The 16,126-nt window shown below is 41.4% G+C and overlaps 1 protein-coding gene across 2 annotated transcripts in view; it reads right to left on the bottom strand.

Moving 5' to 3' along the window:
* Window positions 1-9,292: 9,292 nt before the first annotated feature.
* The window catches only part of LOC120563501 (NACHT, LRR and PYD domains-containing protein 3-like), a 29,632-nt gene continuing 22,798 nt past the window's right edge, over window positions 9,293-16,126 (bottom strand). The window contains exons 10-11 of one of the 2 annotated variants that reach the window (XM_039807691.1): window positions 13,859-14,029; window positions 9,293-9,689 (exon numbers count right to left, since the gene is read on the bottom strand). In XM_039807691.1, coding sequence (XP_039663625.1) covers window positions 9,485-9,689; window positions 13,859-14,029 — 376 coding nt within the window. In that variant the 3' untranslated portion in view covers window positions 9,293-9,484. The remainder of the gene's footprint in view (window positions 9,690-13,858; window positions 14,030-16,126) is intronic. The other variant, XM_039807702.1, reaches the window with a different exon arrangement.

Below are 16,126 nucleotides of genomic sequence, written 5' to 3' on the forward strand. Positions count from 1 at the left end.
CTGACTTTAGACTAGCACCACTGACTTTAGACTAGCGCCACTGACTTTAGACCAGGTTTTTCCTGGTCTGTGGTGGAATTGTTTTCTGAAACGGCAAAATAGCACCAGGGAACGTTTGCGCCTGAACACGCCTCCTCTTTTCGCTGAACCGCCCCGGGAGCACAAATACATTCCCTAATTTACCGACATGCGTCTGTGGAGGGAAAAGTCTGCTGTGCGTCGGGTGTAAAATAGGAATGATACATGCGTCGGTGTACAAAGGCAATTGCGCTGAGTGCAAGATAGGGCCCTTAGAATTAAATCCACAGGACAATCTAAACTTGAAAATAATACATAGTGTATGAATTATTTTTTATTTGTATCATATTTGCTACGCAAGTTTGTGAAACCTCTATCTCATCAAGTTGATCAATAATTTCCTTAAACACCTGTTGTATATAATCTGATACATGTATTCTGCCCTCTAGTGGATTATCATTCCACTACAAGCAGTGGAAGGGCTTTTTCTTTACCTTTTCAAAATGGCTGCTGTCATTAAATCCTCCACACACTTTTTGGCAGGGAACAAGGTGCTAATTTTCATATCGTTATGGTAAGAATAACATTTATATTATTACTCATTTTTTCATCTTCTTTATTGAAACAATGCATAATTACTTAAAAATTCATTATTTATATTACAGTTAAATCGTGTTAAAAATGTGTGTATCAAATTTGATACTGCAGGTATTTAAGATTCTTTATCCCTGAACTTTGAAGTCACATTTTTGTAATGTAATCTACATAATGCCTACCATTATACAAACACACACTATTTTGTTGATTTAATTAATGTAATTAATGACTAATTAAAATACATTTTGGGTATTTTCAAAATAACAATAACATAATCGCTATGCTATATTGACCAATTTGTGTATTTTTAGATGTCAAAAAGTCTAGCGGAAGAAGAAGTATATTGAAAATGTCATCAGCATGATAGTAGATGGCAATTCAAGTGACATGGAGCAGTTAGGGGAAGATGATGAGGAGGAGGAATGGACTCCTAAGGCTATGCATTATAATGGAAGTTCAGATAGCAGAGATGAGGAAGACTAAAGACCTAAAATGAACATTGTTGTGAGCAAAACGTTGCCCAAAACGCCCAATGTATCAAACATGATACAAAAAATATATCATAAACAAAAGCTTATGGCAAAACATTTTTGGGGGATTTTGTAATAAGGTTTAATAAACATCTAAATTCCAAAAAAAATAGAATTTTCTGGTTATTTTTTCATGTGTCAGGCTTTACATCTTAAATGGGATCTGATATGCAATTATTTATACTTTAAACTGTTTTAAATTGTATATGGTTCAAGCTTAATTTAATGTCAGTGCTTAACATGCAGTTGTAGTCTGCTACACAAGAAAAACAATCATAATCAGTAGTGCATTTCAGAATTGCATTTTCTGAATGTGCATAAGGAGGAACGGCGTAGGTTTTAGTTCAACATGGGGGGGGGGGGGACACAAGTAATAATACTTGTGAACTGTATTGTTCAAAATGTTCTCCCTCTTTAAAAAAAAATAGCATGCTAGAAAAGAGATGTGTGCTGCAGGGTTAAAGGTATAGTAAGTGATGTTAATCCAATACACTGTCAAATTCAGAGAAAATCTCCTCACAGTCACCTAACTTTTGGTCTCGCTTTGCCTGACTCTCCTCCAAAGCACGCTGGAGTAGAGTCTGGCTACTCCACATAGCGTTAGGGGATGCTAAGCACCGAAGTAAAGCCCCGCTACGGCTGCAAAATAGTCTCAGGAAGGAACTTGTTTTGGTGGAACATGTGTATGTTCAAAAGTAGTTTAAGTCGTGCAACAGAAAACTCAGATTGGACAGATAGTCTAGCTAAAATGGCAACACAAAGGAAGTCCAAGGGTAACTGATATCCGGCCAAAATGAGTGAAATCCCGCGTCAATGGAGCATTCCCGGAAGTGGAACATTGTGGATATAGGCTATGTTTGGACAGAAACGATTGGAAGGGAAAAACGCAAATGTAGCGTTGCATTCTCACTTTTTATTCCGCGTTTAGACGAGCGTTTTGGGGGGGGAATCTGCGTGCATATGGTGACGCAAAAGTGTGTTAAATTCAATGTAGTATCCACACCAGGCGGCTAGGTGGTAGTGTGAACACAACACCACCAAGTCGGCGTGCCTGCACAGAACCTTCCTCCTCCTCTCTCCCTCTCCTCTCCCTAGTAGCGCGAAACCAAAACATGGCTAAGTGCAGGGCTGGACTGGGACAAAAAATTAGCCCTGGCATTTTCGGCCCAGGCGCCCACACCCACCGTGATTGGTCAGACACATTCCCTGCAGACAGTGCTCTTAAAATATGCGTGCATTCTATGATATGAGTTGCCTAGTGTTCAGCGTTCATGTGATAGTTTTGGATCCTTCAAGAGGGTTCTCAAGCCTTATCTGTTGCTCTTACACTTACAAAATTAATTACTTCTTAGAGTTTTGATTTGTATATTTATAGAATTTTTTTATTGATATTTGACATTGTATTGCCATTATTGTTATTATTACTATTTTGCTTAATATTGGCTTAGCAACTTTTAAAAACTTTACTGTTTACTGTTAATTTTAACCATGTAAGATTCATATTTCGTCACTTTGGACAAAAGTGTCTGCTAAATATAATAACCATAACCCTTCCCAAAAGCTAGTTTGCAGTGTACTCACTCACTTTTGATTGATGACCTGAGAGTCCCTATTAATTTCCATACTCCTTACCACGTCATCAACTACTCTCTCTTCCATCTTTTCCTCACTCGCTCCCATGTCTCGCGCCCTGTCGTGGTCACTCTCCTCCTCTGCTTCTTCCCTGTCTCTTCAGCCACCTCTCCTCCTCCTCTACTTCAGGTAATGCTGCTGTTGAAGCAGATGCTACAGCCCCAAACATGTCAGAAATGTTGGCACATTTTGAGGCATCATCATCATCATTTTCTCCTGTAATTTCTCTGCACCTCCCTTGCATTTTGGTGGTCGTTTGTTCATTTTAACGTAGATGCTAAACTTCCAACATAAGCATAACTATTACAGCTCACGTCTCAGGGCCGGGAGGTGATATAACGAATCCCACTATGGCCACGCCAAGACCCGCCCTTCAATAGCATTTATTGGCCAGGCGTCCATGCTTACGCAAGGTAGCGTAATCCTTCCTGGATTTGATTGGGTCAGGCCAGTGCCAATAAAGAAAATTAACCAATGGGCCGCTGTCAGTTCTTTATGGGCGATTCGGCCCCCTAGGAAAATGCCGGTATGCCAGATGACCAGTCCAGCCCTGGCGAAGCGAACAACAAGAGCTGACAATTTTGTCTGGACAGACTAGGAGACCTTAGATTACAAAGCCACAAATCCACAAATCCACAACAGGGCGTGGACTGGGAGTCCTGCCAGTCAAAATATATAGACATATGGACCGAATTTCTTCAGCAGTATCCCATACCTGGAGGGTACCTGGAGGGTATGGGATACTGCATAACCTGCATACCTGCATACCTGCATAACGTGAGCAGACCCGCGGGACTGCGCCCGCCCATGTCGCGCTGCACTGTGCAGGCTCATATGACGGTTCTCCTGAGGTCCTGTAGCTGTAATAATGGATATAGCTTATGGTTGTAATTCACCATGTGTTCTATTAATACATCCATGGAGCAGATCGCAGCACATTTTTAAGCCCCAAAAACGACGTTGTCATCTAAACAAAAGGCACATCTGATAAATGATTTTGTCGTTTTCACCCACGAGCGTCGTCATGTAAACAGGGCCATAGACTACCTAACTCTCTAATTCCTGTGTGCACTGAAAAACAATCTGAAAAAAACATGATTTAATATCATAAAGCTTCTTTTCCTCCAATTATTAATGAGAGTAAATGAGCAGATTAGTTAATACAAACTTCAGAGTTCATGTTAAAGGAGCAGAAATTAAAGTCAAACCTCAGGAGTTGTATCTCAGCTGCCGCCCAGACTTGTCTTTGAAAGTGATTCTGCTTCGTGTTGTCTTGTTTTTAGGTTGTGAAATCGACAGTAATGGTTGACATCGTTGACTGTCAGTAACTTTTCTCTTCATAACATCTTTACAACAGAAATCCAGCGACTTCTTTTATCAGTTTGTTCTTCTCTTTCATTTATCTTTTTGAATGACAGCTGTAATGATTGCAGCTCAGAGAGCGTTGGCTAAAAGCCGTTAACTGTTGGCCTCTTAACGTTAAGTTTATAGGTTAATGTTAATGCTATACTGGCCTGTTTGGTGGGAAATATATTCTTGCCTGTGTTGCACTTGACAAACATCTTTACCTAACATTATGTTTTCCATTGTTGGCTTAGTGCTGTTAACCATTGGCTCCACTTCGTCGTCGTTCTAGATGCAAAAGCATAAAAATGTTAAATTAATAACGGAAAAGGTAAATTTTTTTTCTTGTAAATATGTATATTTTTACTTCTTTCAACAAAGAAATTAAATTATATAAAGATATTTTTCAGTAATTCACAAACTTTCCCATAATGTCTCCAACCATGACTAATCATGCCGCCATCTTGAGTCAACCACTTCTGCTTTCCTCCGTTGTGTTGTCCTGATAGAGGATAATGCATCGATATACAACTATAGATGCAGAATGTCAAGTCACAATAACATTTTATACAGTATCTATTATTATATATCTATTGGAGGAAAATAAATAATTTATATTATACATTATAATTAATTTGTAAAAGATATAAAAAAGAGAAACATATGCACAAAAACAGAAGTAATTGCCATATTTACAGTATAAGTTTCTAAGAGTGATTTTTGTTTTTGCCAAATTTGAATGTTTTAAACAGAAATGACACATACACTCAAACACACACACACACACACACACACACACACACAAATAATGGTTTATATGTTTTATGAGGACCAAGTTTTTAACCATAACTTGTGGGGACCACCCTTTCTAAAGGTGCTAGAGGCATGACAAAAATCTGGTATACTCACCATAGCCTTGTTGGTGGGGACTTTGCAACAAATAAATTAAATAAAGGTTTAATTTACATAGTACTTACATACTTTTAATACATTTAATCTAAGTAGAATGAAAAGCTGAGTAAGTAGTATATTAACAGTTCAAATTTTTTAATTCAGCTTAGCTTAGTTGTTAAAAGATAACGTAGAAATGTAGCATGATGCTTGAAAAGGTGAGTGATTCAAACCATTACTTTTGCATATCACACATCTTCAGTAATTAAAAACACAATGCAACTGGGCAAGCTCATGAATAGTAATGAGCTCAGGCAACATGATGTCAGACTGACCAGCTTTTGTAACTGGCCTGATTTCTCCACTTATTTCTTTTCAGTGGCTAGAGCTGACAGATGAGGTAGCAGTTCATTTTCACATTCACCACATAACAAACACATTTAGACTGTACATATTTCAAAAAATACAAGTAAAGACGGTTTTGTGTGGCAAGGCACTTTTAAAGGGGTGATAGAATGATTATATAGGGTATTTCACACTGTTCCTTATGGTCTCCTAATGGGGTATGTAACATTAGTTGGGCTGAAAATGGCCCGGTTGATATTTTATTGGCCCTTATGCATCCCTGTGTTTTGGCCCTATTTGTAACAAGAGCTTTTCTTCCAAATATGGTATGGTCATGAATATTTAGATGAGCTGCGCGCTGCTTGGTTGATCCTTAGCCCCGTACACACACACATATAGACGCCGCTGATTGGTTGAGCGGTTCGCCATACACACGCATTAGAGGTGCGTGTGCTGATTGGTTGAGCGAATCCCCAATACACATACATTAGAAACGCGACAGAATCTCATATTCCAGACACTGCAATGTTTCCTTACCAAATTCCCTTTCTTAGACTTTTTATGCGAGAAATCAACTATAAAAGCTCAAATATGGGGCCGTTTACCGAAAATGGATGGCTAATTGCAAATTTGGTAATACTGTGTGTCGGAGTTCAGCTGCCTGTGTTGCTGGCGCGCCCCGCCCGCCTGCCTTCCTCCACAGACCCCGGCTTGCTGTGAGCTCGATTGAGCTCCGACGCGTTGCTGCAGCCCACAGCACCTCATACCCACGCAAAGTCCCCGTTTGGGCTGGTGGACTACTACCGCACGCCGCTGCCCTGACAAAGCTCCAGGGCGCATCTCCTCTCTTCCTGCTAGCTAAATGGCCCGTGTGAGAGCGCGGTCAGCGAGCTTGTTACACCAGCAATCTCTTACCAAATGTTACACACATGTCACGCGCACTTAGCTATACAACAACTAACTATATGTTTTATAAAGCTAACAACGGTGTCTCCGAGTTCAAGTTAATGAATATTTGTGAGCTGTAAGGGTTTCGTTCTCGCGACTGTCCCTTCAATCCTATGTGTACAGATTGCGGCTAGTTAGCTTCATTTTTGGTCGTGAATTGGTATATTTACAGTTTGAATTTCGTCACGCGACTTATACAACAACTAACTATATGTTTTATAAAGCTAACAACGTTGTCCGATTTCAAGTTAATGAATATTTGTGAGCTTACGGGTTTTCGTTAGCTGCGACTGTCCCTTCAATCCTATGTGTACAGATTGCGGCTAGTTAGCTTCATTTTTGGTCGTAATTTGAGTATATTTACAGTTTGAATTTCGTCACACCACTTATACAACAACTAAATATATGTTTTATAAAGCTAACAACGGTGTCCGATTTCAAGTTAATGAATATTTGTGAGCTGTACGGGTTTCGTTAGCTGCGACTGTCCCTGCAATCCTATGTGTACAGATTGCGGCTAGTTAGCTTCATTTGTGGTCGTAATGCGATATATTTACAGTTTGAATTTCGTCACGCCACTTATACAAAAACTAACTATATGTTTTATAAAGCTAACAACGGTGTCCGATTTCAAGTTAATGAATATTTGTGAATTCCAGAGGAATTCTAAGAGGAGGCTAGCTAGCTCTCATTGATAGAGCTCCATCCAGCCGCAGGCTCTATCAATGAGACTCATGGACAAGCGGCGTTTATTTTCCCAATACATTATAATTACACACATTATAAGATTAACTATAATCTGTGGTAAGAGAATGCTGGCGTAACAAGCTCGCTGACTGCGCTTTCACTCACATACACCGGGCATTTAGCTAGCTAGCAGGAAGAGGGGAGCTGCAGGCCCTGGAGCTCTGTCAGAGCAGCGGCGTTTGGTAGTAGTCCACCAGCCCAAACGGTGACTTTGCGCGGGTATGAGGTGCTGTGGGCTGCAGCACGCGTGCGATCAATCGAGGCTCACAGCAAGCCGGGGACTGTGGAGGAAGGCGGCAGGCCGGGCGGCGAGGCAGCAACACAGGCAGCACCAGCCTCTGAAGTCCGACACACAGTCGAACAAAATTTGCAATTAGACATCAATTTTCGTAGAACGGCCCATATTTGACCTCTAAGTAGTTGATTTCTCGCATAAAAAAGTCTCAGAAGTGAATTTAATGGTAAAATAGCATATGAACAATGTATACATTTTCTGAGATCTGCACGACCTAGATTCAGAAGACTAAGACTAAGACTAAGTCAGTTGTGTAGCCTATGTAAATGTTGGGGCGTGACCGTTCTCTTAATACACCCATGGGCTGACAAAGGTTCCGGTTTTTGGGAGGTTGACGTCAACTTCCAGCTTTGTTGGGATTCGCCCGTTTTCAGCAGCAGTTTCAAAATATGAAATTTTCATAGTAAAAGGGTGTCAATGGGATTTTGAGCTTCTATGTATGTCCTATTTACCCACCGAACTGTCGTTATTCAACTATGACAGGGTAAAATCGGTTTTGCATTCTATCACCCCTTTAAACTAAACACTCAAGATACTGTTACAGTTTTTAAAGATTTTATACGAAGTTTAGATTTTATGTTATTCTTATTTCTGTACTCTCCATTTATTCTGAAGAACACAGCAGTTCAACAATGCCATTTTCTATTTCCAGATAACTTTCTTTAAGATTTCTTTATCTGTCTTCTGTAGTTTGGGGGTTTGGACATCGCTATGCATTTCCTACTACTACTGCTACCGTTTAAGCACGTTCCTAGCACAGTTTCCTCGTGTCTTTTTAATATAAGATTAGTTTTTCAGTCTGTAAAATGTGGGGGTCCAACACTACCTTCTGAAAAAGTGCAGGGGGACCTGTTCCTCTGTGTCCCCCCTAGGGTTGTGTTGTGTGATGGTTGACCGGCATCGAGACACCCTGTCAGACACACACTAATCCTTGTGGACGGGAAATTGAAAACTGTGTCGGTCTTAAAGCCGGTAAACACCAACCAGATGGCCGACCCTCGGCAGAAAAGCCAGTGGAAATGATCAGTCGGGTCCCCGAGGTCCAAAAAACTGCCTCGGGACACACTGAGGCGACACCGACTTGAGAAACGTAATACCTCTCCATAGCAGCAGGCGGCGCTACTCTGTATTGTTGCCCAAAAAATTAAAACCGGCAGCTGATTGGATGAACGCATCACATGGGTTTGTTTTCTCCGGAAATTCAAAGCCAGACTGTCATGGCGGCTCGTTCAGAATACAATCTCATATTGGACTAAAATAGTTCACTGAACCATGTTTCTGAAAACATTTTAAGCGAGAAATAGGCTGTGCAGTTGTTGAATCTGTCTTCATTTCAGCTCAACAAAGGTCAGTTTAAAAGATCTTCATCAGATTTTGAGAGACTTTAGTCACGCTCATTCTGCTCGCCGACTGAACATGTCAGGTCGGCCAAAATGAACGCCGACAGGCCACCAGACTGACGACGGCACGGGACACACCGAACAGATTCAAGTCACTGACCTCGCCAGACTGTCCAACGGCCGATTTTCGGCCCTGTGTGTCCTGGGCTTTAAACTAGCAAAGACACCTGCGTCGGGCTTTGCGCTGTGCTGCCCCTTAAGTGGAAGCTACTTTCCCCCCTTACGTGCAACCTATTTGTATTGATAGTATTAAACTTTTGTCCTGTTGAAGGCAAACGTTCCACTGTAGGCCTACTGTCATTACGCAGATCACGGAGATCTGACTGAGTCTAGACTTTACGACACCGTAGTTCAGTGCAAGTAGGTCAAGCTGTAATGTACTGTCCTTACCAGCGGCAACATGTAATACTGTCTATTTACAGGGGACATTTAAATGTTTTTTATGTTAACTGTTAGCCCATAGTAGTAGAGAAAAATCCCCCCCCCCCCCACCCATTGTCAACTGCAAATTTAGGGGACATCGCCCAACCCTAGTCCCCCACCAGTATTTTATGCTTTTACGTAACACAGAGAGGAGTATAGCTGGTGCTCAGATACCCTCTGAATTCAGCTTGAGGAGTTTTAAGCATCGAGTCCTTATAGAGAGAAGAGTCATGATGAATTTAAGGTCACTTTCACACCTGTAGTTCAGATCATTTGGTCCAAACAGGAGGAGGAAAATTATCCATTGCTGTCTTTTAGTTCTGATCCGGTTCAATAAATCCCTCAGACACCACCAGTGTCTGCAGTTTGTAACTATCGTTCTCCTGTAAATCAGACAGCAGCTTCAGACCGGATTCTCCTGGTTTACTGCAGCTCAGCGTCAGTTCTCTGAGGTGTGAAGGGTTCGACTTCAGAGCCGAGGCCAGAGACTCACAGCAGCTCTCTGTGAAGTATGACAACCTGAGAGAGGAACACATTGGTTTAATACAGGGCTGGACTGGGACAAAAAATCGGCCCTGGCATTTTTGGGCCAGGCGGCCCACACCCACCGTGATTGGTCAGACACATTCCCTGCAGACAGTCCTCTTAAAATATGCGTGCGTTCCATTAAATGAGTTGCCTAGTGTTCAGCGTTCATGTGATCATTTTGGATCCTTCAAGAGGGGACTCAAGACTTATCTGTTGATCTTACACTTAAATAATTCATTCATTCTTAGAGTTATGATTTGTATATTTATGGTATTTTTATAATTTTTTATTATTGATATTTGATATTGTATTGTCATTATTTTTATTATTACTATTTTGCTTAATATTGGCTTAGCAACTTTAAAAACAGTTTACTGTTAATTTTAACTATTGTAAGATTCATATTTTGTCGCTTTGGACACAAGTGTCTGCTAAATACAATAACCATAACTATAACCCTTCCTAAAAGCTACAATAAAGCTGAGAGTAGTATATGCCCTGGAAAAGAGCACCAATACAAGAGAAGCTAATTAAGCTATTCAAGGAACACTGATGCTTGTATCATCACTGATTTTATAGATCCACAGACTTTTCAGCTAGCCAACAGGCTAACCGCTAGCATTTTCAATGTAAGCTTAAGCTGTTAGGTTACCTGACAGCCACTAACTTTAATGTTACAGCCAAACTGCTTGTTGTCGTTATGACGTGACACACACACACAGCCTCCCTCCCTTCCTGAGAGTCTGTGTTAATTTGCCTACTCCTTACCACATCGTCATCTACTCTCTCTTCCATCTTTTCCTCACTCGCCTCCTCCTCGCCTTCTTCCCTGACATTGTTTCTGCTTCTATAGCCAGCCACCTCTCCTCCTCTACTTCAGGTAATGCTGATGTTGAAGCAGCTACTACAGACCCAAACATGTCCGAAATTTTTGAGGAATCCGCCTGTAGATTCTTAATCTTTTTCTCCTGTCATTTCTCTGCACCTCCCTTGCACTTGGTGGTCGTTTGTCCATTATAACGTGAATGCTAAACTTCCAGCATAACTATTACAGCTCACGTCTCAGGGCCGGGAGGCGTGGCCATAGTGGGATTCGTAAATTTGCGGCCCGGAGTGGGGAAGGGGGTTCCTGGATTTCATTGGGTCAGGCCAGTGCCAATAAAGAAAATTAACCAATGGGCCGCTGTGAGTTCTTTATGGGCCGGCCCGGCCAAAAATTAAAAAAAGACCTATTTATATCGGCGATTCGGCCCAAAAGTCCGTCGGCCCACCGGGAAAATGCCCGGTATGCCAGATGGCCAGTCCAGCCCTGGTTTAATATCACACTAATACAAACACTGTCAGGGGTTAAAATCAATACCTAGTCTTCATTATCTCTCCTTTGGTGGTTTCATTTTATTGGGTCTTTAAATGTCCAAACATAAGTCAGAAATCTGGGTTGTAATTTCTGACTCAGCATTACAATTCAACAGACAGATTAATTCTGTCATCAGCAGCAGCTTTTTCCTCATCAGGTCAAAGGTTAAAATAAAACCTTTTTCTCTTACTTGGAGATCTGGAGACCGTGGAGATGATTTATTACATGAGGTCTTGACTGCTGTAACCATCTCTCCTGCAGCTGGTTTAACATGTAACAGTGAGACTCCTTACTGGTACCAAGAACAGCCAACGATGGGACCATCCAAGCATGCACGCGCCAATGTGACGTCCAAACGACGTAGATCTCGCTGGCGCCAGAGGCGCGGGAAGTCATTTCCAGCAGGGGGTGCGGGGTGCTGGGGCGGGGGGGAGAACAACTCTCCCTCTGCCTCCCCCCCACCCCCCCCCATGAAGTAGGCTACATACTGCTATGTACTGCACAGCGAACTATATAGGCACTAAATCACATGCCAATCACTACTGGTCAAAAGATTCCTTTGCAGCGGCCCGGTTTAAATCCGACCTGCGGCCCTTTGCTGCGTGTCATTCCCTCTCTCTCTCCCCCGTTCCTGTCTATCCACTGTCACTATCGAATAAAAAATAATAAAAAGATTAATGACTAGTCCAGCTGAGCAGGCGTCAAGTATGCCTTTCCAGTTCAATAAACCAAGTACTGCCATCTGACTCACACATCACAAGACAGTGTTACAATTAATTAAATCATACCAAAGCATTGTATGGTTCAAGACTATGGCGATATAGTACTCACTAAAAATCACCCAAGCAGAAAGCACAATAGTAATTCTGAAACGTGATTGACTGAAGATACAACAATACCATCACACAACACAGCTGAGCGCAGGTTGCAAAATAACAGTCACTTAGTCAGCTGCTACTTCACAAACTGCAAAAGCCAACATATAGGCTACTGCACTTGACAACTAAGTCTCACACAGGCCTATAGCAGCATCACAAAATTATTATGCAATACGTCTGATATGCATGGCATTTCAATAAACTAAACTAAATATGTACATTATCTGGTCACACGGTCACAACAGATTATATTAACCTACTCAATTTACAGATAGCATAATAGCTCTTACCTTTAGAAGTTCTAATTTCTTGTCTTTTTCTTTGCAAAGTCGCAGATCAAATCCTCTAAGTCCAGCTCTAGCAGCTCGCTAAACCCTACTACAGATGCGCTGCTGTGTGTTGGTAACTTTACAGGCAACGCAACAAATGTCTCCGGTGGACAGTGAATATAGAATCCACTCCCGTGGTACCGTTTCACCGTGGTGAAGGTGTCGGGTCAGTGCCTCGTTAGTGAGAGCGGGTCTTTCTGCCGCCAGCCTGCGTCCCCCCTCGCGAATGCTGGACATTTAGCCGCCGATTCTGAAAGGCTAATATCCCTCGGAGTATAACTTCCTCCCGGACGGTCTCTGTAATCGGTCCCCGTAGTGCAGGGTCTTCAGAGATGATGGTACCTGAGGTGCCATTACCTTGTTCTGTAATGCTGATGACCGTCCGGCCTCATCTCTGTCTTTTTCCACAACAACTTCGCTAAAGTTAACGTTAGCTACCGTTAGCTGTGGCTGAGTGTAGCTGGTAGAAGGCAGCGATTCTTCCAAGCTAACATTAGCTAGCTCCTCGACATCCTCCTCTTCGTCATTCCCAGCTCTTTTTAAAAAGCTATTTATTCGCGGGACATTTTTTATAGCAGCCGCTTCTTTCTCTCCCTTTTCCACACTTTCACTCGCTGATACAACCCAATCTGACCGGGGATCAGTTACAAATTAATTCCACTCTTTCAATCTCAACTCGTTCTTAGAAAACTGATCTTGGATCAGTGCGATGTAAACAACCTGCTCTATGCCCACCCACCTTTATCATTAGCCAATCTACACAGTGCATGCGGCCTTCTCCCAATCATTACATTAAACAACTTTTACTTTATTCTGATTGGATAATTAGCACCATAATGATTAATGCCCATTGTGTAATACGGGCTTGATCGCAGTTTGACAACAAGGGGTGCTGCCACCAACAAGGGGTGCTGCCACCAACAAGGGGTGCTGCCGCACCCCCAGCACCCCTACTTCCCGCGCCTATGGCTGGCGCGCCAGGATTTTGAGTGCGCGTCTATTTCTTTCAGCGGCGAGCAACAAAGCAGAAACAGGAAGCATGAACGAGGACTCTCAGAGTGACTGCAAGTCTCTCTTGTAAACTTACTGGGTTAAGATGAGTTCTTTTACGTTGAATGAAAGGCTTGATCCGACCAAGTAGGTAATCTGATCGAATCGAAGCATTGATGGCAATGCTGCTGCCAGTTCTGCCGTTGTTTACCTTTTTCTTCTTCTAGTCCATAGAAATCGCCTTTCCTCATTAGCGCCACCTCTGTTCAGGTGAAGACTGCAACTAGTGTCACGACCACCACGTGGGAGTGTAAACAAATAGAGCGCTCCCGTGACATCACATTTGCGCACGCCAGCTTGGCTGCGTCTACTGTATAACAGCCTTAATACTCTGACTTATTGGCTGCTACTTGAGTTGTATCAAACAGTAAATATTTAACTTAACTGTACTGTGCTAGGATGAAGCGCCAGATTAAAACATGTTTGCAGTCTGAGTTTGACTAACACTAAAATGATCTGAAATTAAAAACTAGATAAATGATATTATTCTCAGAGCAGGTGTCCATGGATGAAAGAATTACAGAAAAACTGTCTGAGAAGTCTCACCTCAGTATCTCCAGTCTACACTGGGGTTTCCTCAGCCAATCAGAGAGCAGCTTCACCCCCTGGTCCTCCAGGTAGTTGGAGCTAAGGTTGAGTTCTTTAAAATCAGAGGATACTCTGAGGGCAGAGGTCAAAGACCGGCAGCTGGCTGCTGTTAACCTGCAGAAGTTCAGACTGGAAGGAGATATTTAAACACAGTTTTGAGATCACAGTTTGTTTTGTTTTTTATCTTTCTGTGGAAGAAAATAAACTATAAACTACAATGTATCAGTGAGCAGATTTCGTGTTTCTTAATGTATTACCATCTATAACTCCTCCTGTGGAGACCAAGGGGAGGCTGCTATATGAACATTAATGACAACACAGTGAAACAGCTGTATCATATAAAACATGTTTTATAGAAGTTATTAATAACAATAAAAACCTAGAAACTCCAAGACATTACTAAGCATATTTCACTCTATCTGCATCGTTCATCTCAGAGTAACAAGTGCAACTATGGCCAGAAGCAGGAATATCTCCTAACTGTCTTTGAGCAGTATATCACATGGCATAAAAACATTAAAAAAGGTAAAACATAAGTTAAATTTCTTTGATAAGTTATTTTACAAAAATATAAAAACTTTAATGGACATAAAAGCTAGGTGAGAAAGGGGGGACAGAGAGGAGCAAGACATGCAGGAAAATTGTCACAGGTCAGACTCGAACTCTGGACCTCTGCGTTGAGGCATAAAGTAAGTAAGTATATGTTGGCCTGCTCTACCAACTGAGCCAAGCCGGCCACATAAAACACAATTTTAAACAATCATTCGCTGATTGGATACATTTTTGTCACATGACTATGTGTCACACAATAAACAAAACTGTGTGTAACTTCTGACTCAGCGTTACAATTCAACAGACAAATTAATTCTGTCATCAGCAGCAGCTTTTTCCTCATCAGGTCGAAGCTAAAATAAAACCTTTTTCTCTCTTTTGGAGATCTGGAGACCATCAGATGATTTTATTACTCCACGTCTTGACTGCTGTAACCAGCTCGCCTGCAGCTAGATCCAGATTTCTGCATCGTACCTACAGTGGCTAAGTCTGTATGCTGTGAAGTTACGTCGTAGCTGCTGAGATATGTGCCTACATGTTGGGCTACAGCGTTGACAGAGATACCACATGGGGAATGCAACTGTGATTGGCTGCTTGTGTTTCAGATGCTGTGGAGTTTATTGAGAGTGAAGACAACATTGAAGAATTTTGAAAAACAATGACTACATAACTTTATCAGATAATTTAGAAAGAAATAACTATTTACATATTTAACAAATTAGACTAAAAGATAATATAGATGAAAATATTTCGACACTTTGCTGCATCTGACACAATTTCAGGGTAGTTATTAGTTCTGCACGATATGAGGAAAATATGCAATATCATGATAATGATATAACTTGTTATAAATAAACATTAAAATGTACTCAGTTCTGCCTTTTTACTGCTTTCAGTATTTTGCTAAAATACATCTAATTATTGTTGAAGTTAAAACAAATGACAGGAAAGTGGAGCCATGATGTGCTTTGTCAATAAAATCTAATTTTCTTTGCCAAATGTTAATGGTTCAGCAGAGAAAATACCTCCAATAGACTATAGGCCTATTATGATCCATAGTTAAGTTATTTTAAATATCAACACTGTTCCCTCCTAACTCCTGTTAAATCATAATAAGACTAGGGCTATCTAAAGTTAATCACTGTTCATTTTGTTGTTAGATCATTGTACATTTTTTGAAGTGTATTAATCTGTGATTTGGGGATCCTAAACATGCTGTTCTGTACTATACATGACCTGTTGCACTCATTAAGATCTCATCTGAGAAGATTTCTGTCATTCAAACAACTCTGAGTTGTAGTTTAAAACTTGTCCAGCCAATTTAATAAAATTACGGGTTTTATTCTGGCTTGAGTCCATAAATACAATTAATAGATACCGGCACGGAGAACTGAAGCCTCGGTTAGCAATGATTAGCGGTTAGCTTCAGTTAGTCCGGTTAGCTCCGTTATAAAGATATGGAGCGGAGGAGACTGCCGTGGAGAGGGGTCACAACCAGACTCTGATAAAAGACGTACGGGGAGCTTTCACAGCAGGGTGACCGCGTTTTTTTTTTTTAATGAAAGAATGTAAACACAGTCACTGTGGGGAATATTAAGCATCACACGGCCTGATCAGGAACAACAGATAGTCCAAAATAGAAATAGATAGGTGCTCAATGGGGGAAATTCTGAC

Source organism: Perca fluviatilis, chromosome 1 (assembly GCF_010015445.1).
Source record: "Perca fluviatilis chromosome 1, GENO_Pfluv_1.0, whole genome shotgun sequence".
Taxonomy (NCBI): Eukaryota; Metazoa; Chordata; class Actinopteri; order Perciformes; family Percidae; genus Perca; species Perca fluviatilis.